Below are 18,340 nucleotides of genomic sequence, written 5' to 3' on the forward strand. Positions count from 1 at the left end.
AGCTGGTGAAGCGCCAGCAGCCGCTTTCCAGATGACAACGTCGCTCTTGAGCCGGCACAAGGTGCCGAGTGGGGCTGGCATGAGGGCTGATTGAGGATGGGGAGTTATCATCACTTGGGGGGTAGTTACACACTAACCTCCCTCCTCTCCTTTCTCCTGCAGCGAGCATGGAAGCTGTAGGCAGCCTCGGAGCAGAGGTCGCCCATAACCAACAGTGGTCACGCACCGTCCATCTCCGCTTCCCATGTCCTGAAGTCTTAATTCTGCAGGACAAAACCCGATGAGAACCAGCTTTCCTCCCAAGCAGGCTCTGAGGAAGCTGCCCCAGGACCACCACAGTCTCACTATGCAATGCAGAAAAGTCCAGCCTGGTTCACCAATAAGTCAAGCATGGAACAGGGGTGAAGGAAGTGGGGAAAATCTCCCTTCTTGGAGAAATCCAGTGCTCAACCAGGCAAAGCCCAGGGTAATTGGGCTCTAGGTCAACCTTGCTTTGAGCAAGGGGCTGGGGAAGAGGCATTTGGAGGAGCTCTCAACCTACCCGAGTCGGTGGTTGGAAACATTGACCTGCTGCAGCCAGGCAAGGCTCAGGATGTCGCTTCCATGCATGCGTCCCAAGGGAGCAGCAGATGTTTTCTTGTGATTCCAGCTGCCCATCAGGCGCCTTCCACTTCCTAAGCTCTTAAATATATGCAACCCATTCCTGGCTTGATGGATCATCACTGCCCAAGCGTACAGACACGTGCATGGAAAATGATGTTATGCAAACATCTCTGGCCCAAATTCAAGAAGAACTACTTATATCTGCACTGCCAAGGTCAAGCAGTTGTTTGTAGGAACAGCTTGGGAACAGCAAACTTGCCTTTTTCCTTGGCTCAAATTTGCTGCCTTCACTCAATCAATTGCACTTGGACACGACAGCCCGTTCCTGCCGAGCGGAGTCCCGTGGTGTTGTCCCTGCGGATGCCTCATGACCACTGTGCCAAACGGCAACTTTAATCGCATTTCTTAAGTCCATCTGTCCCTGCCACCTTTGATTCACTCGCTTCCCCATCCGGCACATTTCTGGGTCCTCAAGGGTCTTGAGAACTTCCCAAAAGGGCTTGAACTCAAGTAGCTTAGGCTGGCAATGGGCCACCATGCAAATGCGCAATGTGGGGTTGAGAGGCTCCTTATCTCCCCTCTGGAGCTTGAAAAGGGAGGAAAAGGAGAATGTGCGGGCAGAAATGCCCAACATCAAACAAGGGTCGGAAGAAGAAGCAATGGGAAAGTGAGGTGGCCCCATGAGTGATGGCCCCTCTTCCTGGCGAAGGCATAACTGGAATTCCGGGCTCTGTCATTCCATATATCCTCGTTTATACGCTCAGTCTGTCTGTCCACGGCATTATTTAAGAGCAGTCAGTCCCATATCTGCATGCTGCGGGTGAAATAAAGCATGCAAAGTATTCCAGTCGGCAAGACTCATGGCAGGGAAAGGAGATTTTGGGGTTTTTCTTTCCAAGCTTGCCAATTCGAGTGCTAAAAAGTTCAAAAATGGCAGAATTGAAGCTCTTTGAGCAGCCCCTCCAGCTTTCGCCCGTGTGCTTCATTGCCCAGACTCGAGTCTGTGGCTGCATATCATTTTCTCCATGCACGCATAGGACATGCAAATGCACCAGATTTCGCAGCAAAATGGGCAATTGTCCATGGGCTATCACTGAGTGACCCGTTGATGGGCAAAGCAAGGATAAGGGAGGACTGCCAGGCACAAAAAACCTCTATGGGAGCTATTTCTGCCCCACATTCGCTGGATTTTCTGCAAAACGAGGACAGCTTCGTGCTCTGTCTCTCCCCTGCTTAGCATTCGGGTCTCCCACATGCCTGGAAAGTGCCGAGACCTGATTTTGTTATGCAGAAAACGTAACCACGGCTGAGGTCAGTCTCTCTTGGGGCGTCATTAAACTGAGAATTTCAGGGGACACTGAAAGTTCAACCTGACTCTGCTCCGAGCACTCCCAAAGCTTTTCTTTTTTATTTTTTTTCTCTATCTTTCAGTCTCATTTTCTCTGCTAAAATGAAGACGACAGAGCTGTCTTGAGCATCAGTTGTTGGGATGTTGGGATCTGACGGATGTTTAGGACAAAGCATGGTGAAAAGCAATTAGGCATCTGGTGAGATTGCACAAGCTTATGGAGACGTGGGCCGAGCGTGGTCTCCATCTCTGGGGCTCCAAACGCCTCCTCTCCAACATCAGGAAGGAATATAGAGCTCCTAACATGTGAGAGCTGCTTGGATGCTGCATTGAGAATATCAAATCCAAGGACGGAAGGAATTAAAGGCTCTGCAATCAATGTATTTTTCCTCCTTTTTTGGGACGCAGAAAACGAGAAATGACACATAGAACCACACAGGGAACACTGAGAGTAGAGAGAACTATCAAAAACCTCATTTTTTTAATCTTCCAGCAGCAGTTCTGACCATGCCACACACTCTAAGAAGGACGATACTGAGGAAAAGCAGCGCACGGCCGTGCAAAGAGCACATCCAAGCAAGCTCTCATTGCAAAACAGGAAAACCAGGAGACTGCTCCAAGGAAGCTGGGGAGAATGCTGGCTGCTTCTCATTGTATGAAATCAGGCACTATGAGCAATAGAGGACGTGGCCTGGGGATGCATGTGCTAAAGGGTGATGGGTGGCAATCACTTCCCTCCTTCCAAAAATGCCATGCCACAGGCCTCCCAATGGCTGAGTTGCCTCCCAAAAGCAGTTGCTGACCCCAAGAATAAGCAATTCCCAGGGACAGCCGTGACCTTAGACGAACGCGTGGGGAATACAAGTGGTTGATAAGGAAAGCTAAATTGGGCGGTGGAAACTCCAGGGCCTGTGAGATTAACAGCAGCAGGGCGGAAACCAGGGCTGCAGGAAAGACAGAGCCCCAGAGAAGAGATGAACCAGCCCCCAAGATAGGGAGAAATGGTCTAGAGCAACCCAGAAAGAGCAGGGTACAATAAACATCAGCATATGCGGAGGATGAAGCAGGAGCATTTCCCTTCCTTAAAACTTTTAGTTCCCATCAGGAGGAGGAAAAACACCCGAGATAGCTCCCAGCACCAGGCAGGATGAGATACCGCGGTCCCACCACAGCGTTTGAGTTTGAAGGGTGAGAGATGCTTGGCTCAACATGGACGTTGGCCAAAAAGATAGCACAGCGGTGGGACAGTCAGTGGAGGAGGTGAGATCATTTTCTATTTTTCATGTTAAAGTCACTTGTTTTTTATTGAGGGTCTTGCCAAACGTGCTCCCCAGTAGCATGTGCCATCCTGCTGAAAAGCCACCAAGGTTGCTGCAGAGAACAGGCTGGATGTGACGATGTCCCCGAAGGAAGCTGCAGCTTGAAGGCTCAACGAGATGCTCAGATGAAGGAGACAGAAAGTGCCCAACGCTTCGGGTGAGACTGGGATGTGATGGGAGAACTGCCGCATGGTGCCACCACCGACTTCCATTCCCTCAGCAGCTGTATAAAAATATGGGTGGATTTGGGCTTCTTCACCTGCCTCTGGTCGCAATGGGTCCTTCCTAGTGACCTGCACTTCATTTTCCCAAACGTTATCGGTTCTCCAAGCCCAGGATTTATGGCTATGGCCGAGACGAGGATTTTCTCCGGCTGCAGCCGCGCTCGCCTAGGTGGGAAGCAGCTGGGCGATCCGGAGCAGGGGCCGTGCGCCGAGAAGGGCTTTCTTCAAAGCACGAAGTGTCTGGAGCGGTTCCAGACAGGCCTGCAAGCAGGACAGATGGCAGAGCCCTGCTAATCCACACGGGCAAATCAAGCCCAGGAGTGCGGAGCTCTTTGGGACGCTGCCAAAACACGAGCTCCCACTTTAAAGGCCTTCCTCGCTCTTGCAGATTAACGCGGCCCTGGAGAACGTCCCGCGGGGAGACGCCAGTGTTTGGGAAGATTCATGCCTTTTTTGACGAGAGATGCCGTCCGGGAGCAGAGACGGGGAAGCTGCAGTGGGCTGGGACGCGGGGGTGCATTTCCCAGCCTGGCTGCAGTGGGAGCATCGCTAACGGAGTGCAAAACCCCAGACTTCCCTCCCTGACGCATCTGCATCCTTCATCCTAGCAGGGTTAGTGTCACAGCTTAGCAATGTTGACCAGGAGCTGCGACATGCAGCTTGGATCCTCACTGGGATGAAACAGAAGCTCCTCAGAGCATCCTTAGGCTGCTAAGACACTCTCTTTCCACGCCTGGTGACCTTGGGGGACATCTCCCCACGGCTCTTGTTCCTTTGAGATGATCTGTTCTCACTGGAGACCATCACAAGTGTCTCCACCTTGTCTCCCTAAAGGCCTGTCTTCCCACCCAAGGAGCTGAGCATCCTTCTGTCCCACCAGAGTGGGATGTGGAGCTCCTGGTCTCCAGCTTGCTCCTGTTGCCCAGTTCTTGGGTCTTTGATTGGCCTAAGACCGGGGGAAGGAGATGTCTTCTCTGGACAGGAGGTCCAAAAAGGGAACCCAGAGGTGCCCAGCAAGCACAGGGTGCCTTGGAGGGGGGGACAACTGGGGACGAGTGACAACAGTGGCTCATCACCACCAAGGCACAGGCAGACCATGCCCAGCCACCTTGTTCTTCTTGTCCATCCCAGTCTGTCCCAGGGCAGATAGTGCCCTGCACAGCTCGCAGGGCTGCTGCCTCTGGTCTAGAGTCGAAAATTAAATTAAACCCGCGACAGGGACAGTTAATTAAAGCAGATTAGTGCGAGACTAATTAGGGACGCTGACACTACCACCACCAAGCCCTGTGATGTTAATTAGCTGTTCATTAATGTCAGTTCCCCGTTCAGCACAGAAATATGACCTGCCTATCTCCTGGGCTTCGCTCAACAGCACCACTGCCGTCACCTCCCCCCAGGAGCACAGCCGGCGTCCCCGTCCCCTCCCAGCAGGCACATGCTGTCACCACCGACAGCAAGACACCACCGCCACCAACACTGTGTCACCCACACGGTGCTGCAGAAGGGCGGTCGCCACAGAGAGCAACCCACCATCACCACCAGCAGCTGCGAGAAGCGGACGTGAACAGAGAGGTGGCCCAGAGCACCGTGTCTGGCGGTAGGTGACACTTCTTCCCTGACTGCAACCAGAGTCCGATGCCACCGGCTAGGAGCCCAGCATGGCCCAGCATTCTGCAAGGATACAGGGTACTCCCTAAAACCACCATCCATGGTCTCTCTGCCTGGATCTTCAACACACAAGACCCACCACAGACCATAGGCCCTTCCTGGCCACCATGCTGCAGTGTTGGCCCAACTGCAAGTCCTGGAGACCCACCAGTCCACTTTGGTGCCTCAGCTCCTGCATTATTCACCCACCACGGTGGGTTTGGCTGAAGGCAGCTCCATGTACCAACCTCCTTCATCCCTAAGCTCTTTAGTGTGATCCCAGGTGGCCTCTTCTACCCAGGAAGGACAACCCCATGTTGAATTCCTCAAATTCCCAGGATGAGACAGCTCTTGGAAGCAGTTTATGTAGCCTGGGCTCCTCTGACACAGCTACGCTTTCCACCACGCAAGCTCTTGCTGATCCTTTCCAGCATCAAATGGTGTTTCCCATCAGCAAGTCCCCACTCAGGACAACCAGTGAGGATGCTCACACCTTCTCTGCTACCCTGTATCTTTGGCATGACGTATCTTTGGGCAGCCCTGGAGAAGGAAAAAGAGTCTCCATGTGTGGTACAAACTGCCGACGGGGCAGGAGCTAAGTGAAGGCGTCCTAATGGGAACAGATCAGGCTCCTCCGCCTCTCCTCCCCCGGAGCATATTTAGAGCTTTCAGAAGGAAACAAAACTTGTTTATCTTCACGCTAATCAATTTATAGCAATCAAAATCAAACCCATTAGGAGGCATCCTCCGCTTGAGTTTCAAAGAGACTTGTGACCCCAGGAGGCTCTGGGCTGATTGATTAGAAATTTCTGACACTAATGTGTTGCCTTCGGAGGGTCTGGGGTGGCTTTAATTCCTCCCTCCCGGGACTCCGGTCGTGTGCGAACATCTGTCAGCCCCTTCCTGCACTTAGGGGAGGGGAAATCCATGCGTGCACCAAGTTGCACAGCACAGCTGGGGAGGAGGCGGAATTTGCTGCCTTAAACAGTCTCCCCGCATCCCTTGGGACAAACCATTTGCATGATGCTTTTCTCCTTGGGCAAAAAAAAAGGCACCGAGAAACGAAAGGCAGAAGGAGGAAGGCAGCAGCTGGGCAGAGCTCTGGGCTTGGATTTCAGTTTCCAAACCCCAATGTGGCTCCTTTGCCCTTGGGCAAAGGTGATTTTTGTCCTATTGGCACCAGCTGCTGTTGTCAGAGGTCCCTGGCAACGGCCAGTGGGTGCTTGGACGAAGGGAGATTTTTTTATGTTTTTTTTTTTTTTTTCTGCTGCAAGGAAATCCTTCCTCCAAGCACTGCATCTTGGAAAAGCTCCATCCCAGCAGTTGTTGCTTCCCCGAGGAAGAGGAGGAGGAAGATCTTCCTTGCTGCAGACACGGGTGGAGGCAGAACCGCTTGCTGCTGCAGTCAAATATCGCACTGATTTCAATTCAGCTTCCAGGGTTTTGCACAGATTTGGGCGCTTTGGCTCCTCCAGAACCCTTTGCTTGGCTCCTGAACTGCCTCCTCACTCCCTGGGCTTGTCTTGGATGAAAGTGGAGTGCTCAGAAATGCCTCGTCTTGTTTTACATCCTCCAAAATGTGAAGAAGTCCCTCTTACCTCGTTAGCTTGCTCTAGCGCTTAATCACTTAGAAACACATACCTAATTTTTATTTTTAATTTGCCCAGCATCGGTCTAACCCAACTGCTTCTTGCAATGCCCATTCTCTGCTAGATTAAAAAGCCCTTTAGAGGGGGGCGGTTTCCTCGTGGTAATCATCTCACCTCTTAATCATCTTTTTGATAAGCCATAATCACCATGCAGCCAGACAACCCTGGCAAGGTGTGATGAGCATCTTAGTGATACCCAGAGTCCAGTCACCCATGGGCTGGGGACAACAAATGATGTGACAAAGTCTCCAGCATCCCCAGATTGAGTCAGGTTTTCCCAAGCTGTGACTGGGCCGCAGGCTGGAGAAGGAAATGTGACGGTGACAAAAGGAAACCAATGTGCTTGGGTTAAAAAAAAAAAAAAGAAAAAAAAAAAAAGAAAAAAACCCTAATTATACAAACACAATGACGGGCACTAAATTAGCTATTAACATGCAGGGAGGAGATCTCAGCGGTGCTGGAGGTAGCGCTCTGAAAGCATCAGTTCAAAGCTCATCCATCATCAAAAAAAATGAGAAATTGTTAGGAATCGCTAGGAAAGGGAGCGAGGACCAGGCAGGAATGTTATTAAACTGCCGCGTGAAGCCACGTTTTGAGCAGCGCTGGCAGCGGCGTCACCCTCAGACAAGGTCATGGGGAGGGTGGTAAAAATGATCAGAGATACAGAGTGCATCAGCTAAGGACCTTCCACGTAAAAGGAGACAACCCAAGGAAGTCTAAAAACCCAACAGGAATACAGGAGAAACGAATGGGAAAAGCTGGCCCACGGTTCCTGCATTTCGGTGCATTTTGAGGTCTGCCCCAGCCAAGCTGCTCAGCACCCAAAGAACCTCCAAGCTACCGAGATCTGCTGCAACCCGTTTTCCAGGGGACACAACGTGCAGGCTTCCCATTCCAGGAGGTCTAACAGCTTCTACAAGACCCTCGAGCGTGGTTTTCTGCTGAGTTATCCCCAAATTACTCATATTCTGGAGAACCAAGCTGCAACAGTGCCAGTGGTGGGAAGGATCTTTAGGAGGGACCGGCCCCTAGGCTTCCCATCTATGGGATATATGTTCCCATTCCTAGGGCTCACGCAAGCTGCTAAATGAATTTGAGAAGACAGAGCAGTGTCAGGCTGCAAATAGCTCCAAAAAAAGAAAAAGGATCTCGGCTGAGCCCCAACACGGAGCATTTACCACTCAGGCCCCTTGCAATGGATTTAACTACCAAAGGCTTCAAAGGCTGCCTGCTAGGAGCTCCGGCTTCCATCCCTCCCGAAGGAAACCATTAGCACCTGGAAAAGGAGAAGCCACGCTCATACTTTGGGAAACGGGATCCCGGAGGGATGCAATGGATGCTGCTTGTCCTCGTGCCAGCCCAGGCTGTTTTGGAAACTTTGGTTAGCTTTCATTCGTCTGCTTCCAAATTATCCGAGCTGGGAAAAGGGGCTAGTTGGTTAGGGGAGGTCTTTGTTATTTTTCCCCCAATGCAGATGCGTGGAAAAAGCAGCTCCCCGGTTCAGCTCCCTCAATGCAGCTGCGTGCAAAAAGCCTCCTTATCCTGGCTTTCTGGTGGGCACCTCCAAACCCCTTCGGCACCGGGAACCCGTCCTTCTCCCCAGCCACTTTGCCAGGCGCAAGGCGGGTGATGAAGGATGCTCGGAGCATCTCCGGGGACGTGGGACTCGCCAAGGGGCCTCCCGCAGCTGCGTGTTTGCAAACAACCCGTCGGAGCCGCGATGAGGGTCTGAAAGCAGTAATTGTCTTTAATTAAAGGAGGTTGGAGGCAACGCGAGCAGCGACAAAAGGCGCTCGGAGCTCGCTCTGTGCGCTTGTCGCCGCTGCATCCGCAAGCAGAGCTGCCCTCCGGTGGGACCCTGTCCTTGTGTCCTTGCAAGGCACCTAAACTCGGTGTGTGTTTACATGGGGGGACTCTGCGTTCAACAGCTTGCACGGAAGTGCTTGGACCTGCTTGGTGGCTCTGCTCCGGGTATCCACACTGCTCTTGGATGCTCAGGGGCCTCCGCTTTGCTGCGCGTCCCCCCAGGAGGACACGTTGCCCACGAGACGCTGCGTCCTCCCTCCTCCTCCTCTGCTTTGCCTTTGGCCTCGCGTGCAGGGAATCAGGGCTCCAGTTTCCATGGAAACCCCATCCCGGTGGCCCCCGCTCCAAACGCACGCAACGCGGGTCCTGCACACTCGTCCCTGGCTCGCCAGCCAAGGGCATCGCGGCCGCTTTCGCGCCGGGTTTCTCTAAGCCCTGATATTGGGTCCTCATTCGGGCACAGCGACGTGCTGGCATCCTCCATGCAGCAAAAGCATTTGCTTTCCACCTGAAGAATTCATCCTGGTGCCTACACCAAGCCTGGGACAAGCCCCATTGCTCGTGCTCAGAGCTATGTGCCTCCCCAAATCCTAAAAATGCAGGAAAATGCATGTGGGCTGTGCCTACCGTGCCCTCACCAAAGCACCACACAGGTCCCGTGGGTCCCCAGCATGGTGAAGTTCCTCCTTCAGCCTCCTAATTCTCTTTAGAAACCAAGAAAAAGCAATAAATGGGGGCAGATCGGTGCATCCTTCCACTTCCAAACCGTTTGCAGGTCCTCAGGCTCAAATGTGCTCAGGCTCAAAAGCCCAATGACTTTTGGCAAATCTGGAGACTTTCCTCTTCCTGCAGCTCCCACATTTATTCTCCAGTCCACGCTACCAAGTCCACCCCCCCGGGTGCAAATTGAGAGTAAAACACTAACATTAGGGCTTCGATCAATGCTTGAGCTGAGGCAGGTGAAGGTAATTGCCTAAGCACTGTACTTGTGAAGGTGACCAAAAATTACGGCGAGGGCATCCAATGCGTGGGGCTGCATCCGTCTCCTCCAAGCGATGGGAAGGGTGGGGAGGCACAAGGCACTGCACCACCCTACTGCAAACTGCAGCTCCCTAACGGCACTGCAATCCATAATCGGGATGCGCAACAGGGAAAGGCGGAGGAGAGGCTTATCTGGGCGCCTGTCATTTACTGAATGTTTCTCCTAGTGTTCTTCCCCCTTGGTTCTGCTATTTCTCTTTCGCAAACCTTCTAGCTAATAGGCTGGGAGGGTCAGAATTGCATTTACTTGGCCTGATGAGGATTTCTAAATCCCACACCATTAAATCCTTCCAAATGCATGGGGTACAAAACATCCTATTCTACCTTCCCTTGTAAAGAGGTGACCTGGAGCCTCCCATACCTGGATTCAGTTGCATGACTGCCTTTTTCCATCTTAATTACACGATGCCTGCAGAAGAAGTGTTTCCCCTAAGATAAATTTTTCTAAGCTTCCTAGCTTCAGTTATGTGCATCCTCTGGGCAAGGAGAATGTGCCACTGCATGCAAACCCAATACTGAGCTGAGAAGGTGTAAGGCACCCTCATGACACAGACCTGCACCCACCAAGACCATCAAACCCCCTGGTGAAGAGCTTAATGCTGCTCGATGTCTTGCATCCATTCTGTCCCTAGGTATTTAACCCGCTTGGAGACTCTGGATTGTCCAACCTGAATCCTTATAGTTTGCACACCCCATGAAGATAGAGATAACGGGCTCAGCGACACAAGAATCGGAAGGGAGGTGGAATAGCACAGTGGAAATCACCAGCAGATGTCTGAAACCCAAGCAAACATCCTCGCGACGCTGCCCAGGCAGTTCCCATATCTCTGCAGATTGCCTCCTGGAGAGCCAATGCCATAAAAAGGTAGATACCAGGCATTTAATGGAGTGTGTTTCTTGCTGCTTGACAAACACTATCTCTTACTACAACTTTTCCAGAAGTTACTGTAACCTCTTCAAAAGCCATCCGGACTGGGAGAAGAGCCATTTGGAGTAAAACACCCACATTAATCTACTTTATCAGCTCCGCTTCCAACCGCACTTTCATTCTTAATCATTTTGAGGGTTTGGACATTTTGATAGCCCTCCAGATCATGTGTCTACTCGACCACTCATCATTCCCTCCATCCCTGTCCTCTGTGATAGCTGCAGGTGATAACGCTTGAGGAGGAAATTGCTAACTTTGGGTTCAGAGTTAAAAAACTGTCTTCTGGACATAGAATCTCACAGGGCTCCAGGTGTGACAACAGTCTCAACCTGCAGAGAGGCTCCTCACGTGTGTCCTTGAAAACTCATCAAGGAAACTCCCATTCTCAGGAGGTTTTTCTATCTCCTTAACAGGATGCTTCCAAGACCTGGCAACTTCATGCCTACACTGGATGCTGCTTCTCTTTCCCCTGCCTACAAGCCCAGCTGCTCTGCAAGCTCCGCAGATGCCATCAAATCTGCCCATTTCTAGACATTTCTCAAGGCCCCAGACAACCAGCCTGGCTGTTAGCAGGATACCTGAAGAAACATTGCAAGGAAAAGCAGATTACTGAGCATTTAACCTGTGATTTCCAAAGCTTAATGCAAGACAGTTTGCCACGATGGCCTAAATACAAACCCATCTCTCCTTATTTTTTTTTAACACTCTTCAACCTTTTTACCACTTATTTTTGGTTTGTTTCTCTATTTCTCCAAATTGGTTACCCAAATACCTAGGAAAAGAAACAGCAGAGAAGATGAGGGGATGCTCTCATGACATTTCTGCTGGCTTTGACCATGATGCCTATGCCTCTCCTTCCTAGAGGGATTTATACCTAACTCCTGCTCATGCAAGGACTGAATGGTGCCGATTGGCGTCGCGGCTTCCTTGGAAAAAGCGCAGCGCCGGAAAACGCTGCGTATTTTCCTCAGCGTGACCTAATTTCACATTGTTTGAAGTTTGGTGTGTGTAAGCTCAGCCGGCGCATTAGCTGGGACACGATTGGATTTCCTAGCCTTTATGGGGTTTTTTATTCATATTTTCCAGCACTATACTGTGTTTCTAAGGCAGAGTTTCCCTGGAGCTAATTAAGCAAATCACGGCTTCTGGTTACATTTTCAGGACGACTTTTACCTTGCATTGCCAGAAAATAAAGCCCTGAACACTTGCAGGGTGATCATCTGGCAATGATTTCTGATGGAGAAGCAACACATAGATCTGCAAGGATCTCCTCTCACCTACCCCTTCCTATCACCCTGCGGCTGGAAGAAGGGCTTGTGTGGAGAGAAGAACTAGCTTGTTGGGGTGAACCCTGGTGATGACCATCCTGGTGACCATTTCCATGAGGGCACCGATGCTCCTAGAAAGTTTTGCTGGACCTCTGTGGAACTCAGCCCATGCTGTGCCTCAAAAGCAAAGCAGTTCCCTCTAATCCCCTTTGCCTGCTTGCAGCCATCCAAGTCCGGTCCCTAAGGATGGGGAATTCCTAGTATGGGACGAGTTTTCCACCTCCCTTCCTCAGCAGCAGAAAACTTGCCCCATTCCTGGACCATCCAACCCCCTCTTTGCTAGGTCATCATCTCCGAGGGCTTTGGATTTCCAGGAAGAACACGGCTCAAAATCCACCTGCCGGATACTCCTTTGCTCCCCCTGGCTTCCCTGGTCCAATCCTGATCCACAGAAACCTCAAACCACCCAGAAATGAATCCAGGCTGACATCTCCTCCAGCTCCATGAGGCAGCTCTGGCGGCCTTGGAGCGGTTCATCCAGAGCAGCTGTGATCCCCACCACAGCCCTAATTGGATTTCCAACGTAGAAGGGTCAGCAGCGAGTGGGAGGGAGAGGAATCAAAGTGATGGAAAGAAAGACAGAGAGGGAGAAGCCTCCACGACGACACTGCGCCGTCGCTGGCTGGGAGCACTCAAACCCTCAACAGCCCTGCAGAAAAAGGCAGACAAATTCCCGTTTTGTACTTGGGAAGGAGCCAGGTGATGTCATCATCTTCTAGGAGGATGGCGGAATACTTTCCATTCCAGCAGTAACTCAAGATGTCGAATAGCAGCTCCTAAAGCTAAACACCGTTAAATCAGCGTGTCAGGGCAGCGTCTACCTAAGGATTTTTAGAAAGCCGGCTGACAAACCGGGGGGGCCGTTAACGTTCACTTTCCACATGCCGTCGAACAGGGGGATGTTCCAAAGATGTAGGAAAAAGCTATTTGTTAAACGAGGCACTCTTGCCTATTTTAGGATTCCCACTCCAGCCTCTGCACCAGGCAAATAAAGACATGCCAGCTACAGGACTGGGTCAGTAAGGAATTAAAGGGAGGTAGCCGCAGCCGTGAAAACCTATGTACATTTATGGAAAACAGATTAAGGCAAATTAGCCTCGTATGGGGTTTTGCTGTTTTTGATGCAATTACAAGTTTGGTTGGGAGAGGTAACAGCATTAATGCAATGCATCCAGACTTCTGTAGAGCATTTCCCCAAGTAACACATGATATTTTATTCCGAAATTAGAGGGTCTGCAGACACCGGGGGACATATTCAATGCATTAAAACTTGGCGAGCCTGCATGGCTTTGCTCTGCGAGCTAAGCAGAGAGTTTGCAGTGAGCAGGTCTGTTTCTACTAGAGCGAACAGATTTGGGTCGTGACTCTGGGCTATTAAACATTTTTATCAATGACCTGGAGAAAGCCCAAAGCACCGTGAATAAAGTTAGCTGATGACATGGAAGTTGCAGCGTGGTAAATGCCGGAGAAGGCAGGTCGCTAAATGCTGAAGATGGGTTGCTCATACCCAAGCACCTGGATGCTGGGCACAAGTAATACATATTTCAGTACAAATATGTGTCAAATTACACCCCCGGGGAACAGCGTAGAGGCCACATGGGTGGCCTCCATGCCAAAAGGATGTAGGTCATGGCAGATGAGCAACTGAGCAAAAGCAACCCATGAAAAGCCATGGCCCAAACAGCTAAACCAAATGTGGGATGTAGAAGCAAGGACAACTCAAGGAGGGAAGCAACAACCACTCTGACTGCTGCAATAACCATGGTTGCATCTATGGGACCGGGCTCCACCACTAGAAAGACCAAACAGCTGCCAAGGGTGGGGAAGAGCAAATGAGGTTGGCCCAACAGCTCACCAAAGAGAGAGCCAGAAACTCATAGATTCCTCTTAAATAGCTGCACGGAAAGCAGGAATGTGATGAGGAAGGGCTTACTAGACAAAGTCTGCTAAGGTCCAAATGTCCGGCGCAGTGCATGGGAAGCCTTATGCTTTTCGCAGAGGATGAGAAACCACTGGAAGAATTTAGCAGATAATTCTCCATCTCTGGAAACATTTACATCAGAATTGGCTCTATCTGCTCTAGTTCAACCAGGAATGTTTTCTATAAGAGTTTAATTACCCCTAGGGCCTTATAATTTATTGGCTGGGTCCAGCACTATCAGTGGAGGCCCAGAACCAAAACGGGCATGGAGCCATAAATAGCCTCTTATCTTCAAAACATCACGTACATAGGGAACACGATTACAAGGCAGCGAGGACACAGCCTTCCCCAGCGCCCCAGAAAGATGCACGCGTTCCCCCGCGCGCAGCCGCTCCGTATCCCGTCTCCCTAACGCAAGCACAACACACCTAGAACCGATTCCTATTTTTTTTTCACTCGCCTTGGATATAGAGGAAAAGCTCCGAGTCCAGGATTTGCATTTGTCTACACATCGCTACCGCCGTGCGTCCTCTCCATGCCCACAGCACATCCCTACCCAAAGCAAAGCTGGGTTTGTGCAACCACATCCCCTGCCAGGGCTTCCCCATGTACTAGTGAGCTATGGCCATGACCCCAAAGGACACGCTCCTCACTGAAGAGCTGGACTTGGGCTGAGTCAGTGTTAGCGTTGAGTTGGGCTGGGTATTTTGTTAGGTCAGTGGTGGAGCTGGGCCGGGTGAGTGTTGGCGTTGGGGCAGTTTTGGAGCTGGGCAGGGTTGCTGGCTGAGCTGGATGGGGCCAGTATGGGGCTGGATGGGTGCTGATGTTGGAGCTGATGTTGGAGCTGGCTCGGCACCTCCATGCTCTCCCTCATGGCTCTCTCCCCAGGAGAAGTAAAGAACATGAATGAAGTGACAAAGGCTCCCTTCCTTCCTCCCCACTCCTCCAGCGACTCCCTGTCGAGCTCCCAGGTCCCCTACAATGGCCTTGAACTGCAGAAGATGATGAGTGGCCAACAAGACCTTCTAGAGACTACCTTGGCCTCCTCCTCTTCCCGGCACCCCACAATGTCCCCTGTGCAGCTCCGCTGCTCCTCCAAAGGAAGCCGTGGTCAGAAGGGACTGTCATCCCATCCCTCATCATCACAGCACGGCCAGGACTCCCCGTGCTCCGTCCTGCGCAGACGCAACAGAGAAAATGATGCACGTCCTGGATGCGGGTGCTGCGACTATGGCCACGCTGGGCGGCCACACGTCCCCAGAAGCTGGAGGGATGGTGGGAATGGGACCAGGGCTGGACACGCAGTGTCACCGCTCTCTCCAAGCAGGCAGGGACCATCGGGGTTTGGAGCGCGACGGCTCTGCCTGCTCCGCCGTGGAGCAGAGCCAACGGCTACGAGCGGCGGGGAGAGGAACATGCGCGGAGCCGGCATGGGAGGGCCGGGGGAGAGGGAGGAGGCAGCCCAGACAAAGAGCATGGAGACGCAGGGAAAAAAAGAGAGAGCAGGAGAAGGTGAAGTTGGAAGATCGGGAAGGGAAGCGGCACAGGGAGGAGGGACCCTCGGGAAGAAGCGAGCAGAAGGAAGCGAGCCCGAAGCGAGCCCTAGTGCAGCATCAACCTCTTAGCCACGCTGGGTCGCCAAGGGCTCTCCAAGCCTTCCGTGCTGGGGCTGCAAGCTTAGGAGAGCTTAAGCTGTTAGACGCATGAATTTCCTCCATAAAACATCCCTCTCATGCGCCTGCCTCGAGCCTGCTTGCAATGTTATTAGCCACAGGAGAGGCTTGGCAGAGAAAATGAACAGCAATTCCCAGCGCTTTGCATCACTGGGGATGCCCGTCACTAGGGATGCCCTTTTTCCACCCAAAGGTGGGAGCGGGGCAGCACGTGTCCCCCCATGCCACGTCCCCCGCAGGCCCCTGAGACTCGGGAGAGCATTTTGCGCCGACAGCCAGCCCGGATTTGCTTTTGTTTGGCTTCTGGAAAGGGGCCCAGATTTCCTCCTGCCCTTGGCAACGCCACAAAACCTGCGAGCCACATGCAGCAGCTCGCACGCCGCGTCTGCCGGCAACGGCCCGGGGCGCAGACCCGGCGGCGGCAGCACGAGGATGGAGGGACCCTCTGGGATGCGCAGGAAGGATGGAGGCTCTGAGACCCTCCCAGCCCGTTCTCTCCTTTCCGTCTGCTGGAGGAAAGTGGAGGATGCTCCGTGGTCTGGCCCGGTCCCCTGCAGGCCACCACGTGATGAACGATGGTGGGGAGCACCAAGCCCCTATGCGTGTGTGAGTAGCTCCTACAGCTGCCGAGCACCAGACCTCCCCAAATCCCGCTTGCCTGCTCCGTCTCCCTCCCCTTTCCCTGCTCCCGTTGCTTTCCCTGCTGGCCCCAGTGACACAGGGGCTCTGTGAGGAGGTCCTGGGTGGCACAGAGCATGCAAGGTCCCACTGGGACTGTCCCTTGGCTGGACTGGCGGGAGGACCAGCATTAAATAAATCATTTTTGGTTTCCTTATATCACGGCAAATGCTTTGCTTGGGCACTGGAAAGTGTCCAGCTTTAACACTGGGGTCATCTTGGTCTCCTCTTCGCTTTGGGTTGCAGCAGAACTTTTGCCCCAGATTGTCTAACCAGGAGGAAGGACACTAGGGCAGAGAGACCTGGTGGGTCTCCCTCTGCATCCTTGGCTTTCCCATTTGGAAGGGAACTAACCTTACACCCCCTGACTTCTGAAAAGTCCATGTTCCCACCGCCTAGAGCAGCGCTCCTGATGCTGTTCGCTACGCTTATGAGCAGGGTCAAAGAAAGGATAGGAAATGATGACCCTGCACATCAGGAATTGCCAGTCACCAGCAAGACACTTTCAGTGGTCTCCAGTCAGAGGACCCCAAGGTAGGAAAGAGCCTCTGCGATGAGAGAACAGGCCTGGCCATCACCTCCCGAGGCCAGAAAGGGATGCAGAGGAAGGTCGTGGAGGAAGGGAGAGGAAGGGAGCATCCGTGCACGCACCGGAGCTGCTCATCCCACCCTCTCCCAGCGCTCTGTCCGGAACTGCTCTCCCTCCTGCTCCATCCCTGCCTCGGCAGGTCACTCCTAGCTCCATCATGCGGGTTACAGCAGCAAACACTAATCAGCCACAAGGAGCGGCACCCACGTTGCCCAGGCCCTGCTCCAACTCGCCTCCCGTGTCAGGAAGCAGGGCCACAGCCTCTTCCTCCCAACGCCGGCCCAACTCTGGTGACAGGCCATCCTGTCACTCCAGGTACAGGACACAGCACCATCCACACACCCAGACCTCCTTGGCACGCTCTCCATCTGCCATAGCAAGGAGATGAGCCCACCACGCAGAGGAAGAAAGACAAGGAGTTACCTCTGCAGACGGTCCCGTTCTCCACCGACTCGTAGCCTGCCCTGCACATGCAGCGTCCAATGGGCACCAGCCACTCGCCATCCCCGTTGCAGTAGAGTTTGATGGGCACGTCCACCTCCTCAGCGTTGGCGATGCACGTGCCCCGGGCTGCCACCAGCGAGGTGCTCTCCGCTCCTGAGAGGGTCTCTTGGAAAACAGCCCCATTCTGGATGACGCGGGGACACTTGCGGTAGAAGACACGCACTGCAATCAAGGACATGCAGCCTCCATAGTCCTGGAAGGCCAGGTAGAAACCGTTCTTGGAAACGGGCCCAAAGCTGCGCACCTCGGTGTTAATCTTCATCACCCGTCCGCCTAGGTCCACCTGCGAGAAGCTCTCATCGGCAGCAATAGTGTCTACCTTCATCCAAGGGTTCTCCATCCAGTTGGGAAAAGTCTTGGTGGCCGAGTCAAAGTCTGACTCATAGTAGTAGAGATTAAAGGTCTCCTTACACGAGCCCGGCACGTTAGGGATACTGCTGCAGTCCCGAACAGAAAATTTCATCTCCACGTGGATGCGGTGGGCACCTCGCCTCCGGATGTACTTGGTCCGGAGCCAGTTGTTTTGGCTGGATTCAAAGACGTTGCACACCTGGTAGGTGCGAATCGTGTTCATGTTCTCGTCGTATCCACTCACTTCTTCCCACTGCGGAGGGGAAACACAAAGGCATCGGGCAGCATTGCATCGACATTCCCAGGATGACGCATCCCCATCTGCTCCGCTGCCTCCCAACCCTGTTGCACGTCAAGCGGACAAGTTGCACCAGCACAAATTGTGCCATACTAGGTCCACCCTGGCACGTAGCATGGGTTCAGCACCACTGGTACCCAACACCTTGCCCAGCAGTGACATCGAGCACCCCTCCAAATGTCCATACACGCATGGATCCATCCTGATCCTGCAAGGTTTGACCCAAAGTGCATGCCAGCCCAGTATGACCAGTGCCACCCGGGTCCTGAGTAGATCTCAGGGTGGTCTGTCTGTCAACATTTTTCTACCTAGCCCCATCCTCGCTGCCCAAAAGGGTGGTAAAACTCGTGACACCGGTGGAACGGGGCATTCATTTCATCTGCAGGCACTAATGTCTTTAGCAGGGGCTCTCTGCTCCGCTGCCGAGGCCTCT

General features: G+C 52.7%; 1 protein-coding gene across 4 annotated transcripts in view; it reads right to left on the bottom strand.

The window, feature by feature from the left end:
* EPHB2 (EPH receptor B2) overlaps positions 1 to 18,340 on the bottom strand; it is a 67,504-nt gene that overhangs the window by 26,414 nt on the left and 22,750 nt on the right. For all 4 annotated transcript variants that reach the window (XM_088529551.1, XM_088529549.1, XM_088529550.1 and 1 more), the window contains exon 3: positions 17,178 to 17,862. In XM_088529551.1, the coding sequence (XP_088385677.1) occupies positions 17,178 to 17,862 (685 nt within the window). The remainder of the gene's footprint in view (positions 1 to 17,177; positions 17,863 to 18,340) is intronic.

Source organism: Tinamus guttatus, unplaced genomic scaffold (assembly GCF_059628265.1).
Source record: "Tinamus guttatus ecotype Peru unplaced genomic scaffold, ASM5962826v1 Tinamus_guttatus_pri_ptg000332l, whole genome shotgun sequence".
NCBI lineage: Eukaryota > Metazoa > Chordata > Aves > Tinamiformes > Tinamidae > Tinamus > Tinamus guttatus.